The following is a 23,384-nucleotide window of genomic DNA, read 5'->3' on the forward strand; positions in this document are numbered from 1 at the left end:
GAAATTTTTACTGGCTTTGACAAGAATTGAAATTTTCAATAGCTTATCGTTAATAATTTTAAGTTTCAATGAAATAGGCAAAATGGTGGAGAGTGTCCGAGTCGATTGATATATAAATCTTAAAAAATCCATCGAAAAATAAAGGCGCTACTAGCGTTCAAAATCTTCCCTTCCAGCGTAACGCTCTCGATTTCCAAAAATCTAAATGACACCCAGTATAGTAAAGAAAGACGTAAGTCCTACGTCAAAACCTTTAGGGTATCTGTACCAGTTTTGGCCATGTAATGTAACAGTTTTTCACATAACTCCAAAAGTAAAGCAATGAGGGTTCTATTAGCTCTAACAGGAGGTCAGGGTTTGAATTCAAAGGAGAATGAGAAAATCTCTCACTTATCATGTCTGTAAACACTCTCGATAGATAGCATACAGTGAGAGATGTTTTTCGGTAGCTGTTACGATAATGAACTGATTCGGGGGCTACAACCCATGATAAATTTCTTTTAATAAACCCCAATTGCGGGGAGCACCGATTTTAATGATGCATTTACACTTGTTTTACACAGCTGTGCGAAAAAAATATGTTCCCAACATAAAATGAGCGAGAAAAACGTGTTTTATCAAACCCCCGCGGTAGGGGCCGCCTATCCGAATCAGTTTTTTTTTCAACTTGTATACAAGTGCGATAGTTTTGTTTTCATAGCTTGTTATGATTCGAAGAGGTTTTTGCCTCTCTTTCATCATTGTTGGTTATCTATCGAGAGCGATTTCTGCAAACCCTGCATGAGGTATATCCCATATCTTTCTTCGCTGTTGAAACTGATCGATATTTTTTGGAAAATATACATTTTCAGGGTTGACCAAATTAGGCACTACGGTGGCCAAAACCGGTACACTTCCCCTATTTTAAACGCTACTCTCTTTTTCAGTAAATATTTTCTCACATCTCATTTGACTTTCCTAAACAATAATAATTCCCGACTCAATTTATCTTCAGCGAATCCTTTCAATGCTTCGGATAGCGCCAAAGGATTACATGGTGCTTATAGCCAACTTAACAAAGGACCTTACCCGGCGGGATCATCAAGAGCTGCGCGTTCGAAACCAGAACAACCTCGAGTACATTCGGTCGGATCAGACGTTGACTGAGTACGGAATTTGTTATACCACCAATAGCTTCATTGCGCGCAATTTAACGACAAGGTAATTTGTTGGTGCTTCATGGTCCGGTGTACATTCTATTCAATCAACACCTACAGCAGGAGTACTGTTGTGAGGGTCGACGTTTGTATCAACCAGAACTGGTCCTGAGTCCAGCGCATCAGGCAACGGTGAAAGCTTACAGCACCGCGACTCCACCCTTACTCCGAAACCATTACTCTTCTTCATCTTCGCACATCATAAAACGGTGATGTCGTTCATCATCCGAGTGGCATAAGTATCATGAATTTTGTGAGGTTTGCATCATATTGGTGCTCGTACAATTTTCTCTGTTCAAACAACAAATGAGCTTCTATTAAACACTATTGGAAGGTCTAAAAATGAATTTTAAACAAGGTATATTCAAATTAAATAAAAATCCCGGATATTCAGTTTTCAAAATAGCGAGTGCCATCGCTAGATTTTACAAGAATTCACACTAGATTTTGTTTAAACTTAGAAAGGCGATCAACTCAAAATTTGTTACACTCTACTGTTTACGCCACGATTTATAACCGTAACCCTAAATTGTCTCCAATTAGTGCCACAATCAATTACCAATAACCAAATTCTCTGTTTCATTCTCAACGACCCTCTGCATGTTTGTGGTGGCCAATCAAAACTAAACCACTCGCCAAAATTAACATTGTGTCCAATCGCTATAAACTATAACGCCCATTATCGCGGCTGCGGACACGATTTGCTCCCGAATGGCCATTTGACTGCCCATTTGCAAACAAAATTACCCAACTCTGTCCCATACCTGTGTGTGGGGCGTATACCGCGCTATTGTCATGGAGCCACCTCAGCCAACTGCTGAAGGGACAACCGCCGGACGAAAATTATTTCTACCGAAACCTCAAACTGTACGACGTGCGCTATGGCAACCTCTTCGATGGTGACGTGACATACAGTTTCATCGGTTTCGATGGGGCCATTTCGGTAATTAATTGCTTGACCGAATTGTTTGCACGATTGACGATGACCGACTAGCTTTTGCACCGGACTTCACACGCTAGTAATTGAGACTCTTCCCGATAATGGAGCACACTTCAAATTGCACGTTGTTTAATTTCTGCAAGTTGATCAAAGGTTGTACATATTGACAGTCAAAAATTCTAATTAATTTCAAACAATAAGTATTATTCTGCTTTCTCGGAAAAGAAAATATTCTTCAATTAAGACTAATGATGTACAATGCTGTAGATCTAGAAAAAAATGTCCAAATTGTGAACTATTAAAAAATGTTTAAATTGGTGCAAACACCATTATGTAGGGTAAAGAGGTAATGTTAGCTTTGGATGGAATGTTGACTCATCACTAGGGGTGGTGGAAATTCGCGATTTCGCGGAAGCCGCGAAATCCGTGAAATTTGATGTTAGCGAAAAACCGCGTAATTAACCTTTCCCATTAATAATTTTATTCCATTCTATTGCCTCAGTCGATTTCTTGACCTAGTCAATACCAACTCGACAAACAACGCATTTTTTGAGGTCTCGATTTTTTTTAAAGTGCAAAGTCTGAAATTGGTAGAATGTTGAGCCAAAATTAAATTGAAAATAGTTGGGACGTAAAAAATATGGTTTCTTTAGGTAAGTTCATCCTAAATAAGAAAATTAATCGATTGCACCAATAAAATTGTTTGGTTTTGGTTTGCAAACCGAGACCACTTTCACTAGATGCTGAACGTAGTGTCAGCCAGTACAATTTAATCAACACTTACCAGCGCCAAAAGTTGACGGAAAAAAATGGCCAACCAAGTGCTTTTGACCAGTAACGCAAAAAAATAATAATAAAAAAAATGTAACTAATAATCGCAACAATTTGAATAAATATGAAATCTACACTGTCTTTTTTATTTTTGTTCCAAAAGATAATTTACCGCGAAATTGCCGCGAACTTTCAGATTTTCTAAATTGGCTGTCCGCGAAATTTTGAAAATTTTGCCGCGAATTTCCACCACCCCTACTCATCACGCAAATTAATCAATAATTCAGCAATGATGCGTCGTTTTGTAGAGAAATATTTATCACCACTTCTTTAAAAATAAAGTGTGTCAAGCATATTTAATCACTTGATTGGAACATTGGACTAGATTAATGTACTTCTTCTACTGATGAACGCAATAAACTTGCGTGAAAAATCACATTGACTCGGTTTTTTAGCAGCCACTTAAGCATGAGGCTTTGCAAGAGTTTTTTTTCTTTTGCCCAATAATGTAATTTTCTGAATGGACTTACCTATTTTCGCACATTAGATGAACGAATAACAATCACACTATTTTAGCATTCATATTAAATTCACAATTTTCATTACTATGGCGACGCAATTAACAAAAACTTTTTTTGGACAATACAGCTTACGATTATCATTTGAAGCAGCACATTATAATTACCTTACGGCTTTTACAAACGATTTATAGTGAATAATGCATTATATCCAAAAGCATCCACCACGTGGGAACGCTTCTGGAGTGCTCAATTTTTTCCATTTGGACCTGGTTCAAATGTGATATAAATTTGGAACAAGAGTAAACCACTAATGAAGTTGCCCTTAAAATCTGAGAAGTCGTATTATCGGATTTACAGCGTTTTATATGCAATGTCTGTATATACAGTAGATATCATTTTATCGAACTACATCGATTGGTAATTAACACTCCGAATTCAACAATCGTTCAATACATTTATGTATACGAGAAAGACAAAAATAATTGCAAATAGAGTATGTATACTAGGGTGGCTCAAAAAACTTTTTTCAATTTTTTTGATGAGCCGCCCTCTTATTCGGTTCTATTTGATGCCCTGATGCTCTGGACAAAATTTCAGCCAAATCGGTCAACGTTTGGGCGGTGCTAAACTCGTTGGAAGTTTATATGCAAAAATGTATGCAGAAACATCCAAAAACAGTGATTTGCAGTTGGACGGCACATTTTACGATCAAGAACAATGATACTTGTAGTTCTTGTAGAATTAAATACATAATGTTATGCTGAAAACCGCGAGAAGATTAGAGTTTATTAGGCAAAGATATTAGCATTTTACTGGAGTGTTGTAGAGGTGAATTTATTTCTTTTCAAAGGTAAAAGAAATGAAATTTGCTCAAACCCCACTTCAGAGAAATGCTAATAACTTAGCCGGGCAAACTCTAATCTTCTCGCGGTTTCCTGCATAACATTCTGTATTAAATTCTTCAAGATCTGAAAGAGTATCATAGTTCATAGTTCTTCTTCATAAGTTGTGCCGTCCAACTGCAATTCACTGTTTTTGGATGTTTCTGCATACATTTTTGCATATAAACTTCTAACGAGTTTAGCACCTCCCAAACGTTGACCAATTTGGCTGAAATTTTGTCCAGAGCATCAGGGCATCAAATAGAACGGAATAAGAGGGCGGCTCATCAAAAAAAAAAATGAAAAAAGTTTTTCCCATACTAATTTGATATTTTTTAAATGAACTTATCAACTTCATGTCAACGATGTTTCTGGTATATCAATCGTAAATCGTCGTAAGATCATTTTTCCCATTTTTTTTACCAAACCATGTTCACATGGCAATCACTCTTCCACATTGCTAATTGTGTAATGCTTGTTACCGTCGTTCAATCCCAAGAACCGAACATAATTGATTACAAATAAGTAAAATAAAATTTTCGACACCGTCAATAAAAACTGACTACTTTTTGTAGAGTTTTTTTTTTCATGCACAGAATACCTGCAACACTTCACGTCCCGCAAAAAAAAAATCTACCAATGGGCTATAAACTCGTTAATTAATTTAATTTTCCCATTATTTTTCGCCCTTTTAATCCACTTGACAAGGCTTTCTACCACAGTCCGTACGAAACAATGAATATCGCCCGATACTTGCCGTACAGCATGGAAGCGTACGAGTTTGAAGCATACTCCATCGAAAGTGTTACGACTGAGGACTTCCGAGAGTAAGTGCAAAGTTAGCCGGTATGAATGAAGCTTGTACCAAATAAATGCGGATGGGAAAGTTCAAGGTGCGAAATGTTTAATTATACCCCAATGAATAAAAACCATATTATTTAATCCATGGTAAGTAATTTGATTGTAAACCATGGCTTTCAATTTCGTTTACACGATTTCGAGCTGAATAAGGAAAATTGTTTCATTTTCCATCACACTGCAAATAATTCATCTCGTCTTGAAGCCACATTTTCGTCGATTTGTATTCCTTTGTTTATATATTGGTATAATTTAGCTTTTGTTCTCAAGGTACTTGAGCAACTAAAAAGAAATTTCTCACAATCATATTCACCCTGATCTTTTGAAACTAATAATATGTATAGTACCGAGAACCTTGAATGGTACCTCATTTAAATTAACGGGGTTCATTTTTAATTTGAACTTCTCGTTACTCTATGAGCATCAGAAAAACTGGTTTCTGCCGGCTCTCTCTGCTGATTTGTTTTGATTCTGCGTTCCGTTTCATGATGTTCCATTTTTCTTTTCTCGATTGCACGTGCCCAATGACGTTTGAACAGGTGAACAGAACAAGCCACGTTGGTCAAACCTGTAATAGACATTCCCCACCAAGAAGTGATGAAACGCATTGTTCTTGCTTATTTGATGTTGGGGACCATATATATTTTTTTTTTCGCACAGCAGTGTAAAACAAGTTGAAATGCAACATCAGAACAAGTGCCTCCCGCATTTGGAGCTTTTAAAAAGGAGTTTATCCTGGGGTATAGCCCCCGAATCAGTTGTTTATCATGATAGCTTGCGAAAAAAAAGACTCTCACGACTACATGTCATAAATGTATACAGAGATGATAGATGAGAGATTATTTCATTCTCTTTTGGATTCAAACCCTGCGTTTGAACCATTTTTAGTTTGAACGATGTTGAAACGAACGGAGTTCAAAATAAAAAGTGTGCAGATTAAAAACGGTCAAATTACCGGGGGCCCACGGTATTTTGAAGTCGGAAATAAAATATTTATTGTTTCAACTGTCTACCAACCAACAAATGACAACACTCAGTAAAAACTAAGTCTGCTACATGGCGACCGTGACAGAAATAAATCAAATGCTTAAATACAATCCACGCGTTGGATAAAGAGTAAGTTTTTTCGTTTTTGTTATTAGTTAATAAATAGTAGCCACAAATCAACCGTTTGTTTGAGAAACTGCATACACGCCCGTTTCAAATCACTCAGAGACTGAATGAAATTATATTACCATCTCACTCAGTCTCTGAGAGATTTGAAACAGTCGTGTATCTGACATTTTTGGCCAAAACAAGATTTTAATATATTATGAATCCTCGTCCAAAAATACGTATTCTGGAAAAAAAATTTAAAAATATCAGGGAATCAATATTCGAGCAACGCCTAACAATGTACCCTTTGTCATCTACATCTACAGAGTTTGTTACTGACAAAAGCCCCTCGCAACAAGCCTTCATCAGAACCCGAACACAATATGACATGAATCATTGGCCTTGCATGCTCTGATATTTCTGAGAATACGATGCTATTTTTGTAATCAGAGTTAGATTCTCAAATATTTCCATGAAATCAGAAACTACGATAGCATAAAACTGAAATTTGATGTAGAAATAATGCAAAATAACGGAATGAAAAATTTGCAACAAGATTGTCTTCTTTTTTGTTGCTGACAAACATTTTCGGATCTTTGTCATTATTGTCTTAGACAAAAACAAAGCTTTGTCGTTAGTTCTCTTTTGACGCTTGTTTCGCATGCGCATCCATCCAAAAATTGATTCCCTAAAAAAAAATGTTCGGAAGTGAATGAAACATGTTTCATTTATTTGAGGAACTACATAGCGGAACTCTTCCCTTTTCGATCTTACTGAAAATTTACTCATCTCATCTCGAAAAAAAAATAAACAGAACCGGTTTCGTCGCTTCTTTATTAACATTATCAAGTGTTTACGTGTTTACGTTATTAAGTGTTTACGTAATTAGTATACGACCACTTAATCAGAATTTAAACATTCATAAAGGTTTCTGGGAGCCTGAAGTAGTAATCTGCTGTATGTAGCGGAAGCAACTTTCCAGCAATTAGTTTAAAAAAACCTGGGTGCTCATCCTAGGCCGAACTGATCGCTGGAAAAATCAAGTTAGTGGTTTTAATGCGTACTAACTCTTCATGAACTTTTTACAATGGTAGTGAGAGGAACAGACGAAAATTCTTGTTACTGAACAAATTCTTTAGCTAGAAATGGTTTTGTAGATAGAACTAAATCCTGGGTTTGTAGCTTTACTGTTGATATTCTAGATTCTAGATTCTAGATTCAAACGAACGGGATTCAAAATAAAAAGTGTGCAAATTAAAAACGGCCAAATTACCGGGAGGACACGGTATTTTAAAGACGGAACTGAAATCATTGTTTCAACCGTTTACTAAACAACAAATGACAACACTTAGTAAAAACTAAGTCTCCTACATGGCGACCGTGACAGAAATAAAACAAAAGCTTAAATACAATCCGCGCGTTGGATAGAGAGTAAGTTTTTGTTATCTCCCAAGTAATATAACATTTCAAGTTTTATTCCGCTCTAGGAATGGTTTTCAAGATCAAATTAAAAGATCTACTAATAAAACCAACTTTTAAACGACAACCTTTTGATGGCCACTATAAGAGTATGATATGACCAAGTGGCCCTCTCTAGATAACCACTGTAAGCCTTCTATAAGAGTAAATTGAAATCCTTTTTAAACCACCCGTAAAAAGGAAATTTGGCTGATGGCCCTCCCACGCAAACCAACACCACCATCAGGTAGCCGAAGGCTTCCCCTACCTGTCTGTTGTGATGGTTTGCGTGGGAGTGCTTTCAGATTGGACAAATCGACGTTCGAATCTTTGTTTACAAAATCACATACGTCCTTTTGAATAAGTACCCGAGATTTGTAATTTAAATCAATTAACTAGAAAGTGCTTAACGCGGTGAAAACATCGTTTAATCATGAATACCAGTGATAAATTTCACCGACTTGAAAATGCTTCTCCATTTTCAACATGGCCATCATGAATTTCGATCAGAAAAATATTGCTCTGATTTTACACCGTTATAAACTCTTTGCAATGCAAATATTCATATTGGGGTTGTTCATTTGACCACATTATGACTGAAAATTGAACCTTTGATCGTGCTTTAAAAATAGGATTTATAAGGCTCTTCATTACAATAGCAGAGCTGCTTATAAGATCAATCGGCATTTGATGTTTGTAGTTTATTCAGCAGATTTATGAATGGTTTATTAATAGCAAAGATCGCCAATAAAACCTAGCAACTAGCCACGGTGATTGCTTTCATAAATCCGTTATAAGAATTAAATAAATCCAACCAGCATGGAAATTGTTACTTGGGCTATCTATATAATAAAAATGAAATAGTCTGTGTTCGTATCCGCATAACTCGAAAACGGCTGGATGGATTTTATTCATTTCGTTATCGTTTCCGACGGGTTTATATGATATTTCCCCATGCAAAAATAATTAGTAAAGTTGAGTAAATCGTGAAAAAAATAGTAGCCACATATCACATATCATAACAAAAAGATATTTTAATATATTATGAATCCTCGTCCAAAAATACGTATCCTGACAAAAAAAAACAATATAAAAATAAATTGTTCGGAAGTGAATGAAACATCTTTCATTAGTTTGAGAAAGTTATATGATCCAAAAAATTATGGACCATATGACCAAAATTATGGATCACATCACAAATTTGAAATTTTATGGATCAAAATATAGGTTTTATGGATCATTTTCCAAAGATTTATGGACCATAAAACTATTCTTTATGGAATCTCCCGAACTATTTTATGGATTTATGGTAGCGTTTTATGGAACATTCAGATGATCGTTTTTCAACAGCAGTGTTTGAAGTATAACAACATTAACTTTACCCTGCAGATAGTTGAAAGACTCGAATTTCCACCGTTGGAGGCTAAACTGTATGCTAAACGCATGGTTCATCATTGAATAGGGACAGTTGTTCGAATATGAGCGTAGGGTCCCTTTTGTTCTTGATTCATAACCTTGGTCCTAGTTAATATTAGGCACACATATGAATAGACATATAATATTAAGCAGATGAACAAACCTACTTCCATTGAGGACATAGTTGTATTGCATCGATTTGAAAACGAAAATATTGACAATTTGTTTTTTTTTTGTCCGGTGAACAGCAACTTTGAAGCTTGGCTAAAAATATGAATCCCCCTCCCACTAGTAAATAAATGGAACAGTAAAGAAAAACTAAAAAAGAAATAAATCTCGACATTTTCTGTTCAATTCAATTTTTATGTGTAAGAAGCCAACTTTAGTCATTATTCATTGCATTAAGGAGGAAAAACATTTCAGTTTCTCATATGATATGGTCTAGATCTAAAAGAATAGGAACTCCATATGAACTTGAACAATCGCTTGATGCTAACTCTAATCAATTTAACTGAATCAATGCAACGGTCGATCATATCATTGGTCATTTAATAAACACGCAATTAGTGTACGGCCTCTAACCATAAACGATATCCATAGCTACATTGCAAATGCATTTATTCAGTGTCTAGCAAAACTACAATGGTGTGTATATTGGACTCAAACAAACAAAGCATAGCTTTCGATGCACATCCAAACATTTGAACTGCACTTTGCTTTGCCCAAGCAACCACATCACCTATGCAGCAAATATTTACGGAGCTCATCATTGCACACTCTACCTGGCTTTACGCTACCCAGCCAGTTGTATATTCCATTGCAAACCCATTAAGGAATCGGATAGACAAGTTTGTATTTTGTTTATCATCGAACGTATGTGTCTATATTCATATTGAATCAAGCAACCAATTATTCAGTCTAATAATCTGTAGATTCCTATCACTCCTTCACCTAGCTACACTTGTTCATGTGTAATAGTTCTGTAAACAATTAGGATATTTGCTGTTTTACGATATCATAAGGTAAAATAGGGTAGCTTCACCGGTAACAGTAGTGATGATGATGATGATGATGATACATCTATTGTAGCAAGGCACCTTCCAGTAGCACTGGCCATATCTGACAAACGATTTGATCGTGATTATACTATTGTTTGTATTTCATCAAACTCCTGTATGAAGGGCCAAAAATGGGTAGGGTGGTTCCAGAAGTAGATACACTTATGCGAATCCACGAGATGAATAGAGAATCTTCTTCCAGAAGAAAGTTCGGACATACAATAATATAACCTAGCCCTCGTTTCTCATATTGACCCAATAAATAGGGCTCTCCACGAAACGTTAATTATATAAAGTTGGCAAATCCACTCTTCCTATCCATATCGCTTCAATCGGAAGCCATGGTGGTTATATAGTATTTTTCAATAAAATTTTCATTTAGTTTTTCATATATATTAGAATTGGCTCACCAAATGTCCGTTCTGGAGCTGTCGAAAGGCATCACAAATGGCACTATCAGCTTCCAGAAAATATTCTAGAAACTGGGGTCACGCACTTCAGGAATATGTTGACAATCACCACAACACACTTATTCTCCATTCACGACTTGCCGCAACACCCGCACATCGTTTCGTTCCTGTGTCTGTAGTGCGCCCCGAAACGAATGAAAATTTTGATCATGAAGAGGTACGAAATAGAGACGCTGTTACTAAACATTCCAGTAAACCTTGTGCGGACTTGCTGCGGGGTGCAAAGGAGCCCGACATCAAAATCGGCAAGGTGGTATTGATTTCTTGCCAGAAACGTTCCAAAACGGATTCAACTTTACCGGAGAGCTTCAGATTTGTGGCTAGAGAAGGTGCAAAAGCGATTGTAGTAAGTAAGACAGGAAGCGTTGACCAATTTACTTGTTGCGTGTGAATTGCATTAGACGGTGATTTCGGACCTTTTGTTTGCGATTGAAAATTGGACCGATTTCACATTTCCTTCAGAAGTTGTTGAAAAATCATCGTTTATTTCCATAACATTTTTCTGACTGTGATGTGTATAAATGATTGCAATACGGGCGTGATTCGTTGGATAAAATTGTATTACTTGGGTCACTTTTTAGTTGGGCCCAGAGATGCCAAATTTGAAGACATGTCTTCAATTTGAAGACATTTGAATCTCTGTGAAGACATTTATTTCGTGAAGACATTTTGAAGACTTTTCAAAATATTTGAAGACTTATCTACTTATTTGAAGACACTTGAAAACAATCAATAAGCCAGCGAATAGAAAATACAATTTTATTACTTACTTATAAATTCTGCGACCTCTATATGTAAACTAGGTATATGAATATTACAAAAGTTATAATAGTCTTTGTCTCGGGCTTAGAATCTCAAACATAAAATACATTCACACTAACCGGTTGATGACTGCAACGCATTTTAAACCCTCATACGCACTTAGCTTTGAGCTGTGCGCTGGTGAAAAAATTCCCGACAGCAGCATTTGTTTTAATTTTCCTTTGCGGAGGCGTTTTGACGTGTCTGTAAAAAGGTATTTCGATCATTACATCGGAACGCAATGACCTATCTAATTTTCGGCAAACATAGACTGAATTCTTCTATGACTAGATTTAATCTATTCAACCGTTGAGCTAGAACCAGTTTTTTTTTTTCTAAATTCCTTCTGAATGGCATATGAATACCATCATCCCACATTCCTCTAAATATCCGACTCTTTGAATTTCCCGTGGATTTTTAAAAGACTTTTCAGTGAAAATTTAAAAGAATTTTTGCGTGAATTTAATAAGGAGAATTTCCGATGAGAAATTTCTTGTCTAAATTTAAGAGATTTGAAATTGAAAATTCAGTTAAAATTATCGTGGAAATTTATAACAATTTGCGTTAAGAAGAAATAAATGAAATACATTGGCGTAACTACAGGGGGCCTAGGGGGGGCTATAGCCCCACCTAGGATCCAAACAGACACCCCCCCTAGAATTTTGGCTACTTTGCATAAGTACTGCACATACCTATCTAGCTGGATACGCTTAACTACAGATAATGAATATTATTAATCTTCCCTCTTTTCAAATCTGTTGAATCTGTTTATCAGGTTTTTGAATTCCGAATAATTCAGGACCACTTTGCGATTTACTTCGGAATCTGTTACGATAATTAACTGACTCGGGGGCTACACCTCATGATAAAGACTGTATCAAAATTATATCAACATATGTTATTATGTTTTAAATTTCTTCAACAAAAATTTGTTAGCAATTTGGTAAAGTGTTTCGGAATGCTGCTAATTCTTGAAAATTTTAGGTTTTCAGTAAACAAGCTAGGCTTCTTTATTTTCGACAAAGTTTTGGCAAATCCTTCGGATTTTAAAGAGAGGTAATTAAAATTTAAATGAGAAAGAACTTGGAATGCTGTTGGATGGATTATAAAAATCCACAGACTCATTTTGCTTTGCTAAGGCTCCTATGATTTTCCCACGACATTTCTATTTTTTATAGGCTGAGTGTCGTGGACCATAATTTATATTGTTCAAGTCGTCAATAGATGTGTTGTACGTTAATAATAGGTCAATGTTTGTTTGGTCGGCCAACATGCGAACAACATATATTTTAGTTGTTTTGAGTATTGAGCGAAAACGGTAAATTAATTGTTTTGAGTGCAAAAGTACAAAAATTTAAAAAAAAGAGCCCCCCCTCTAGGATTTTCCATTAGTTACGCCAATGAGGAAATACTCCAAATATTAAACGGGAAACTCTTCTTGATTTCCACAAGATCTACTGAGCTTCCACAAAAAATCCCTTTTAATTTCCACTCACTTAATTCCCATATAGAAAATTCTTACGAATGTCGACAAGAAATTGAAATTGTTTTGGTGTTAAATAGATATTTCTCTTCCATGGTAAATTACTACGGGAAAATGTTCTTAAAAGAAATTCGTAGGAAACTTAATTACACATCTTCGCTAAATTCTTCCTTGGATTCCTTTGGTAATTCTTCAAGAAATATCGTTGGACATTTTACCAGTGTTTTATCTAAGAATTCCTATGAATTCCTCCAAAAAATCGTTCTAGTATTGTTTCTGAAATTCCTCCTAAATTTGCTCCACGAATTTGTCCGGAAGTTTCAGGAATTTCTCCGAAAAATCCGCCAGGAATACCTTTGGAATTTCTTCTAGGAGTTCCTCCGTAAGGTCGTCCGAGAATTCCAGCGAAAGTACATACAAGAATTCCTTCGGAAGATCCTCCTGAACTACTCCGGAAGTTCCTTCACGAATTTCCCAGCAGTTCTTTCAGGAATTCCTCCGGAAGTTCTTCCAGAAATTCTTCCGAAAGTTCCCCCAGAATTTTCAAAAATTCCCGTTTAAGCTCCTCCAGTGATCCTTCCGGAAGTTTCCCCATAAATTCCTTTTGAAGTTTTTCCACGAATTCGTCTGAAAGATTCTCCAAGAATGTTGCCGAAAGATTCTCCAAGGATGCATCCGAAGGTATACTATGGAATTTCTCTGGTATTTCCGCCAGAGTTTCTTTCGGAAATTTCTGCAGCAATATCTCAGAAGCTCCTCCAAGAATTCATCCAGAGCTACTTCCAAGAATTACACCGGAAATTTCTTCAGTAATTCCTCAGGAATATCCTTCAGAAGTTTCTCCAGAAAATTCCTCCGGAATTCATCCTGAAGTTCCTATAGGAATTCCTTCTTAAGTTTCTCCAAGAATTCCTTCTGCAAATCCTCCAGCAATTCCTCCGGAAGTTCCTTCAGCAATTTCTCCAGAAGTTTCTTCAGTAAATCCTTCGGGTGTTCCAACAGGAATTCTTCGGGAAATTTCGTCTGGATGTTTTTTAAGTTTTTCACGGTAAATTTTGAATGCTTACAGGATATTCTTTTAAAATAAATTTGGAAGTATTCCACATGGAAATTCAGTTAAAAAATCCGGTGGAATTTTAACCAGACTCAGTATAAAATCCAGGGGAAACTCGTTATACACTATCTCGATAAAATTTTATAGAATATTCTTTTGAATTCTATCAATTTGAATGTTAAAAAATAGACATTATTCCACATCAATAAAACAAACCTATCCAGTTTTCCGCGAGCGGTAATGGCCGGCAGCTTGCCTGCGGATTAGTCTATGATTTGACGTTTCTGGAGGTCAACTGCACCCACCGTTACGAGCATTCTGACCAATGTGGCATATAAGAAGGTGCTGATAAAGTGAATTCGAGCCTTTTTGTATATCACATTAATCAAAATGCTTGGAACAGTGGGTGCAGTTGACCTCCAGCAACGGTAAATCAGAAACTAACCCGCAGGCAATCTGGCGGCCATTACCGCTCGCGGAAAACTGGATTGGGTTTTAAAATTTCTCGCTGATAATCATAATTTTTATATTGAAGACATTTAAAGACATATTTAAACGACTGTGAAGACATTTGAAAATATTCTCTGGCATTCCTGGTTGGGCCTCCGCTGATTGAGTCATGACGTTAACCATACGTCAAAATTCAATGCAAACGCTGAAAATGGGTTTTGGCGTCAAAAAAAATGGGTTTTGGCGTTGAAAAATTCTACATTCTTCAATGCTTGAGAAAGACATCATCACTGCTAGGTATATTATTCTAGATTTTTTATTGCCTTATGACAATTAAAATTAATAAAAAACTTACTATGTTTAAAACTCGGTATGTGCATTTGCACAACATGTGAAAGATTTAGTTCGAAAAATGTATTGGAGGGTAACCACTTCCTTCGGTGGGGTGTGATCCCACGAAACCAGTACGCTAGACAGGTGCTTTCCTTACTAAGTTAAGAGAGACCTCCATCGTCCTCCGCAGCCAGAAGGCTACTGATGGGATCAAATTTCCAACACTAGACACATAGCCGAACTCTCGCAATCTATTTTTAAAACCAACTCTTTCACACGTATTGTTTTGTGCAATGCCAACCAAGTAGGATGAGTATTCAGTTGTGTCTGGCATCCACACACAGCTTCATCAGCAACCCCACAACCGGACTACAAAAGTGAAATGGTAAAAAATCTTATTTACCTTATATTACCATGTACAAATGGAAATGTACATAATATACTAAGAACCAAATTTTGGACAAAATACAAAATGGGTGCCGTCAACCGAACCTTTTCCCCCATATATATACCGAAAATTACGGGATATGCCTTCAAAGGTAAATATTATCATCATCACTTTCGTGAACTCTTGTTGCAGATACGCTATTGAGTCTTCTCTTTTGTTACTTATGGATTTGCCAACGACTGTATATCATTGATATTATGTGGTTGGTTTGTTTTTTACCAACGTTGGAATCAAGTGTTACAGATTAAAAGGTTTGGTTAAAGGTTGTGCTTTTTGTATGTTGTTAATGTCATGTTTCTAAGATTGAAGTCCTGGATAAAAAAGACGTAAGTCCTACGTCAAAAGTTTATCAAGTCAATAATAAACATGTTTGTTAGTAACGTTAGTTAGCGCGATATTTAAATTGTTTAACAGTAGAGTGGGCCCAAGGAGGAAGACATGTTGAGCATCAGTGGGTACAACAACACAAGGGAGCGTCCACAAATTACTTAACGCTTATAGGGGGGAAGGGGTTGAGCAAAATGTGATGGTCCATACAAAATTTTAAGATGTTTCATACAAAAAGTGTAACATAGGGGGGAGTAGGAGTTGAAAATGTTCAATTTTTGCGTTACGTAGTTAATGGATCTTCCCCAACATGTAGGCGTACGCAAATCTAGTAACAAAAGGGGGTGGTGGCAAAAGAAAACTTTCATCTGGGGAGACATTGAGGTGTAAAAGGATTCCGCCGTCCCTCACTTTTAGTCTGGCGTTCATGTGCTTCGGATAGTGCATATCTAAGTACAGTATGGCCTTATTTAGTATAAAACTATCGTAAAACTACAAATTAGTAGCGTTTAGTACGGCATTTGTCTAAAAATTTCTCCAGTTATCCTCACAGAACCTTTTGTGCTACTTCAAGATATAATGCCATTTTGTTTGCCAACCTAAGGTTGGCGAGGCACACGCTGGCCACTACGCCTAACGCGTAAAGAACCCACATATGCTCTAGCCGAGCGCGGCTATCATTCACCAAGAAGCGATGCCTCGGGCCCAAATTGGTGCTCTAATCGCTAAAAAGGACCCGTCTCGACAGAGTCATTCCGATATCGTCCTGGGCTCTGTCGATTAAGCTTAAGAGGGAAGACGCCAGAGAGAGAGAGAGAAACAGATCGCCCCATCAAGCCAAGACTATCCTATCCAGCAGTTTTTTTTTCGACTACTTCCACCACCCCGTGGGATACCAGATCAGAAGGTTGCTGGAACATAGGCGAGCACTCGTCCACCGTTCACTCGTCAACGAGCAACGCAAAATTACAGATAAATAAATAAAATATATGAGTTTGTGATATAAGTCTTGTTTGGAGTTTGAGTCAAATCGGTACATTAATTTTTGATCAGTAAAATAAATCACAGTTAACCCATAATCGTAAGGGGAGGTGTGCCGCCACTTCTGATACGGTCTGTTAAGAACTCAAACGGAACGAAATGACGTCTACGAATTGCGAGTGCAGTGTTATGCGACTACTTTGGGGTTGAAACCTGCTTGAGTATCCTCTTTGTAAAATTTGTTTGTGTTGAATGGAAATGGCAGAATGCTTTTGGTTTTATATCCGTCGGCTCCCGCACGTCTGGCTAAAGTACATTCTCACAAAAACCTCCTCACATCGAAAACCCTGACCTTCTCTCACTGAGCCAACCTTCCCACTCTACGGAAGAGGAAAGTCGAGGAAAGTCGTGGAGTGCAATTAGCGTGTATTGTGCATTCGCAATGCGAGAACTCAAAAATGAAGCTTCATTTTGAACGCTGCGGCACAATCTGCCGCGATGCAATTGTGCATTTCATGGAGCCAAGCCATACAGTAAATGTAAAAGCGGGATTATGACTCTCCACAGAGCCAAACGGAGACGCTGTAATAAGCCATTAGCCCGCCCTGTCGGAGACTATCATCATGCTTAATGTAGTTTGCAATTTGAAAGGTTCAGTAATTGGCACTCGTTGAGATGAAATGAAATAAATATTCCAGCAAAATTACTGCAAATCAATCATTTAATTCTATTTCTACTCGTTTTGCAGAGACACAACGGTTGCACAACGTGGCTGTCGGTTCTTCTCCGAGTCGAATCTCACTCACTACAGCATCTACACTAAAGGAATCTGTCTTCAGGAGTGCCGGTTGAATATTGCCTATCAGCACTGTGGCTGCATTCCACATTTTTACCCCAACAATGGTAGGTGAGAGCGACGGCAGTCTATGCGGCAACTAGTCTAGTTCATCATTTTATAACTTCCATATTTATCATTTGCCATTGTCATAAATCATCAAGGTATTTGATGGCTTATGCCAAAAATGGTTTCGAAAACCATGACAATCCACATTATTAGAAGTTTAATAAAGAAAACGTATTAAGAGAAAGGAGCTGTTGAACTTGATAAAAAAATTGTCCCGCTACCTCTACTAACTACAAAAATGGCTTTCGTCGTGACCATAGCTCGTATTTGGCAACTTTTGCGACAAAAAAACATCTGACTTACCTATGATGTGACACGTTAATAAGTTCATTGGCTATATTAGACTACAAAAAACCATGCGTCTCCGCTTGAGCCTAAAGTGTCCTTGAAATACCGAAGTAAAACCAGCAACTAAATGAATATACCATTCCAGTGAAACCACCGAAACCAGTGTGCGACTATCGTACGCTCAAGGTTTGTTTCCCACCATTGAAGCAACTTTTCCTTGAATTCCGAGAAGATCACGATGGCCATGATTCGATCGACTGCTACTGCGAACAAAACTGCGTAGACTCAAAGGTCATTATCGAGAGAACTCAGGTGAGCCGCTTTAGTTGTCATTTTTCGGTTCTGATTTCGAGGTTTGTTGTTTTTTTTTGTGTTGTATTGAGTTTGCATTCAAAAAGTATTGGAATAGATGAAAAATGAAAGCCGAATTATTGAAGCCTAACAACTGTGATTTTCAAAAATTGGTGAACAAGAATTATGCAATCGAGTGCAGGACCAGCCAACATTCCCCTTATAGGCCTTGGTTGTTTATCTCGGAAATATTCAGTTAGCACAGATCTGGGCCATGATGCTCCTCACACGCTCACAAGACATTTCCAGATATTTCTTAAACTCGAAAAGGCAGCCTTTGCTTTCTTTATCCGTGCGCCTATGTCGATCTTGGTACCGCCGTCTGACGCCATTTGGCTACCAAGATATTGGAAGCTTTCAACATTCTCCACGGGTTGCCCAGCTACTGTGAAACTGGAACCATGTTTACACCCAACGATCGTGAAATGCGAATAGAAAAATAGTAACTTGGCTTCTGGAGTTGGAGCACGATGGGGAACGTGACCCACCAAATTGAGCATTTCCTTTATTTCTCCTTGTATTACGCATTGCAAGAAAAATTTGGAATCCTGGAAAATTGAAAGCGCCTCTAATGAATATTTTCCTGGCTAGTGATCATAGACAGCGTATGCTAAAATTTGCAATGTTTTGTTTTTATTCACATTTATGACATTTCTATATTTGAATGCTACTAAAGAATCACTGGATTAGTGGGGACGAACACCTGAATTTTGAATAATGAAGGAAGTGGGAAACAACAAATGAATGAGTTTATTAAACCGGAAAACTCATCCTTCCTCAAAGAATCAAATGGCCACTGAATTTCAAGGGAGGGGAAACAGACGTTGGAATTAATATTTTCCCATTCCTAATCATGGCGGAGGAGTGAATGAAAAATTCTGAATCAAAAACGTTCCACTACATATATGAAAGAAAGATGCCTTAACGAACAAAAACACAAATTCCATGAATTTCAAAATTTTTGAGTTTTGGGGAGCGGCAGGGACTATTTACAAGAGCTTGCAGACCTTTCACTTAGCCACTGCAAGTCATGCAGTTCACCTAGGACGTACTGTGTTTTCACAATGAGCTATTTTGAACTAACACAAAAAACTGCATGCATTCGCATTTAGACCCTGCCAAAGGTACCGTGCGCCACTCAAATCACACTGATGTTGGGCAGGACTCTAAACATACCTGAAAAACGGGGTTCGCGCATAGCCAATAAGCATTATGTAAGACTAATATTTTCGAACAACATAAGACTTTTATGACAGAACTATACCAAATTATACAGCGCATTTCTCTAAATCTAATTATGAAATATTTTCATGTCTGCGTAGCGGCATTCAAATTAGTGCACAAGTGACAGTTCATTTGTGTTAAATGTTTGAACTCAATTCAACGCACACTATGCATGATTTGTTCTATGCGGGGATTTACCTCTGCGCGTTATTTCCGCGTAGCTATCCAAATTTTTCTTTTTCTCCGTAATACTTGAATTACTAGAATTGTTCTGAAAAAAACACTGGTTTCAATTTATTTTAATAAACAATTCCCAAATAAATTTCTTGGTTTTCTTGAAATAATTTCCGAATGAAGTCCTGGAGGAAGTTCTGAACGAATACCTGAAGAAAATTCATAGAGTTTTGAGGAATTTCTGGAGAATTTTCTGAAGGATTCCTTGTAGAAATATCCGAAGGAATTCTTGGGGGAATGTCGAAAAAAAATCTATGAGAAATTTTAGAATTTGGGTAATTCCTTTGGAAGTTTATTTGAAAATTTCTCTAGGAATGTACAATGTACAAAGATATCTGAAAATTCGTCCTAAAATTTTGGAAGGAAATGGTGGAAATTCCGAAGGAATTACTAGATTAATTTCCGAGGGAATGGAATGTCTTATGGAAACCTGGAAAAATTCCAGTGGAATTGTTAAAATAATTTCCGAAGGAATTTTGTATAAAATTTTAAAAGTATGTATGTTATCCGTCACCCTGGCTTGAAACTTGGTCTGCATACGGCTCCACCCAACAAAACAGTAGAATTTAATTACCATTTTCTGGCAACTCTGTTACTGGTTACTAAGTGCGATTTCTACCGGCTCTCGAAGTTCTTAAGCTAAATAAGCTCGGTGAAGTGAATTCTTAATTCGCGAGTGACAAGTGTACTTCTTTCAAGTGCTAAGAATCATACTTTGTATGTAAGTACAGAGATTATTGCCAATAATCATAAAAAAAAACAGTTTATCTCCCAGAAAGTGTTTCTATTATTAAGGAGAAAACAAAAAAAAAGTGAGCAACAATTGCGAACAATAAATAGCATACAAAGTGCTTCGAGTCATTGCATGCAAGTTATGTTCATTCCTTTGGTGAAAAATGAGAATACATGAACACAAACAAACAAATCTTCTCGTTCCGATTCAGAGTGCTTTGCCTGAACCTGGAATTTGTTGTTATTTGCCCAATAATATTGCTACAACATAGCAACCTTGGCGTGTAATTAGTGTTAGATCTGTTTTTATTTTAAACAAACGATTTAAATTGCATGCATAATTACCATATTATCCGCTCACTAATCCAGTAAATAACAAGTGAGTGATTAATAGTGAGACCGATAAACTCACATTACTGCAGTATGGTGGCACACGATTGCCATCGACTGCAAATCATGCGTTAGGGAGATGCGAGGATAAAAATGATCTTGTGAGGAGTATAAACAATAATAAAAGAATATATCGCCTTAAATAACTGCGATAAACTTTCATTTGGCTAATTTGGTATTATTTATTTACATTTTTTTATTTTTTATTATTTAACTTTTATTTTTATTTATTATTATTTATTATTATACTGTATACTATTTTTTACCCTCTAAAACGATAAAATAAAACTTTCTTCTCTTCTTCTTCATTGGCATTACATCCCCCACTGGGACATTGCCGCCTCGCAGCTTAGTGTTCATTCAGCACTTCCACAGTTATTAACTGCGAGGTTTCTAAGCCAAGTTACCATTTCTGCATTCGTATATCATGAGGCTAACACGATGATACTTTTATGCCCAGGGAAGTCGAGACAATTTCCAATCCGAAAATTGTCTAGACCGGCACCGGGAATCGAACCCAGCCACCCTCAGCATGGTCTTGCTTTGTAGCCGCGCATCTTACCGCACGGCTAAGGAGGGACCCGTAAAATAAAACTTTGGTCGGCTTAATTGTTTTATTTACACCGATAACTCTCTTTAAATTGAATATCATATAGTGTCCGTTACCTTCTCGTAGTGCAAATATTTACAAGTTGTGGCCATAATATTATTTATATTCTTCAGTTTTCTTTTTTTCTTGTTATTGATTATTTGAATAGATTATTTATTCTTTTAATGCATGACCTCATTATCGTTTTTTTTTTTGTTTCTGGAAATCATTGTTTTTTTTATTTATTTTTGTTTTATTTACATTTTATTCTGAATTGTGAGATTTTGTTTTGTACTCCAATAGCGTTTTTGTTTAAATAAATCAAGTGTTTTTTTTCATTTGTTAGTATTTTTTGTCATCTTTGTTCATTTTAAAACCCTGATCAACGCAACAATGAGTGCATCAAAAATGGAAATCGACAGAGAAAGGGAAGACGAGATTCTACAGCTTCCAGGCGAATCAGTCGAAGATGCACTTCCCTGTTCATCGTCCATTCTGAACACGGATAATGATGGTGCCGAAGAAGCTGATGATTACGATGATGATGATGACTTTGAGGATGGCATCAACGTAACATTATTGTCTTCACCACCGCCAATTATTGTCCCAAATACCTCCGATGGGCAGCAAAAAACACCATCTCAGGACAACGGCAGAACAACTACGAAAAAACTGAGCGGTGCTGGACAAAAGCGCCTAAAAAAACTGTTGGATCGTGGGATTAGCTATGAGGAAGCTTACCGTCTGGCTGAAAAACCACCTCAAACATCGGATCCCTCCAAGCGCCCAAGACAAATGGACTTGAATGGATCAAATACAAGCGGAAATCCAACACTCGCTTGTCGAAACCAGGGCAGTAAAACCCAAGCCAAGACCAACTCAGTGCAACATAGAATCGACACGGCTCAGACAGGACACTCGGCACCTACAAGAAATTCCGAGGGTAAAGTCAAGCCGTCATATAGAGATGTTGCGAATTATGTGAAGCTAGGGATACTCTCGACGGGCTAAGCTTTTCAACCGGGCTAAGCGAACACAACAGTGGGAAAAATACAAACAATCCCACACCGATTACAACTGAGAGATTAGGCGATCTAAAAGGATACATTGGAGGCATACATGTGAAAACATGTGAAGCTTATTCACCACATCTGTGAGTGAAACGTTAGAATTGATGATGAACACTCATTTTCCGGGGTCTATTATCAGTTCAAATGAAGACCTAAATGCGAATGCAATAGGAACTGGAATCATTGAAATCAGCCATCATATTCATGGAACAGTGAACGAAATGACTGAGCTAGAAAGATCCAGGAACGATGCACGTATTCTGGCCACACAAATTTTTACTGAAAGAAAGGTCGAATGGGCCATAGATTCCTTTGAACCTTTCAAATCACCGGGTAGTGATGGAATTTTTCCTGTACTGCTGCAAAAAGGTAAGGCAATTTTAATACCTATCCTCACAAAGCTGTTTCAAGAAAGTTTATCGCTAAGCTCCGTCAGTATGGCGACAAGTACGGGTGACATTTATCCCTAAGGCAAATAAAAAGGATAAAACCTCTCCAAAATCCTTTAGGCCAATAAGCTTGTCCTCCGTTCTACTGAAAACAATCGAAAAAATAATAGATTTACATATCAAGTCATCGTATTTAACCCAACTACCGTTAAGCAAACACCAATTCGCTTATCAGGAAGGTAAATCATCAGTAACCGCATCACATGCAGTTGTTACAAAAATAGAAAAATCTTTTGAAGCAAAAGAAATTTCTCTTGCTGCTTTCTTAGATATAGAGGGAGCTTTTGACAACACTTCTCATAATTCCATAAAAAAAAGGCAATGTCAAATCGTGGCTTCGATAAATGCATTGTAGATTGGATTGAAGAAATTTTAACAAAAAGAACCTTGGAAATTCTCATATTAGTGTTAGAGCAATCAAAGGAGGAGGCGTATTATCTGTTTTTTTTTTACTGTGGTCTTTAATAGTAGATGATCTTCATAAATACCTTATAGCCCAGGGCTTCAAAGTAATTGGTTTCGCTGACGATATTGTCATAATAGTACGAGGCAAATACAATGACATTATCGCCAACAGAATGCAAACTGCTTTAAACTATGTCTCCACGTGGT

General features: G+C 37.1%; 1 protein-coding gene across 1 annotated transcript in view; it reads left to right on the forward strand.

Annotated features, from left to right (window-relative positions):
* LOC134216723 (sodium channel protein Nach) overlaps nt 1-23,384 on the forward strand; it is a 30,803-nt gene that overhangs the window by 3,277 nt on the left and 4,142 nt on the right. The window contains exons 2-4 of the mRNA XM_062695550.1: nt 995-1,200; nt 17,290-17,444; nt 17,879-18,045. Of these exons, the coding sequence (XP_062551534.1) occupies nt 995-1,200; nt 17,290-17,444; nt 17,879-18,045 (528 nt within the window). The remainder of the gene's footprint in view (nt 1-994; nt 1,201-17,289; nt 17,445-17,878; nt 18,046-23,384) is intronic.

This window comes from Armigeres subalbatus, chromosome 2, assembly GCF_024139115.2.
Source record: "Armigeres subalbatus isolate Guangzhou_Male chromosome 2, GZ_Asu_2, whole genome shotgun sequence".
Classification (NCBI taxonomy): Eukaryota; Metazoa; Arthropoda; class Insecta; order Diptera; family Culicidae; genus Armigeres; species Armigeres subalbatus.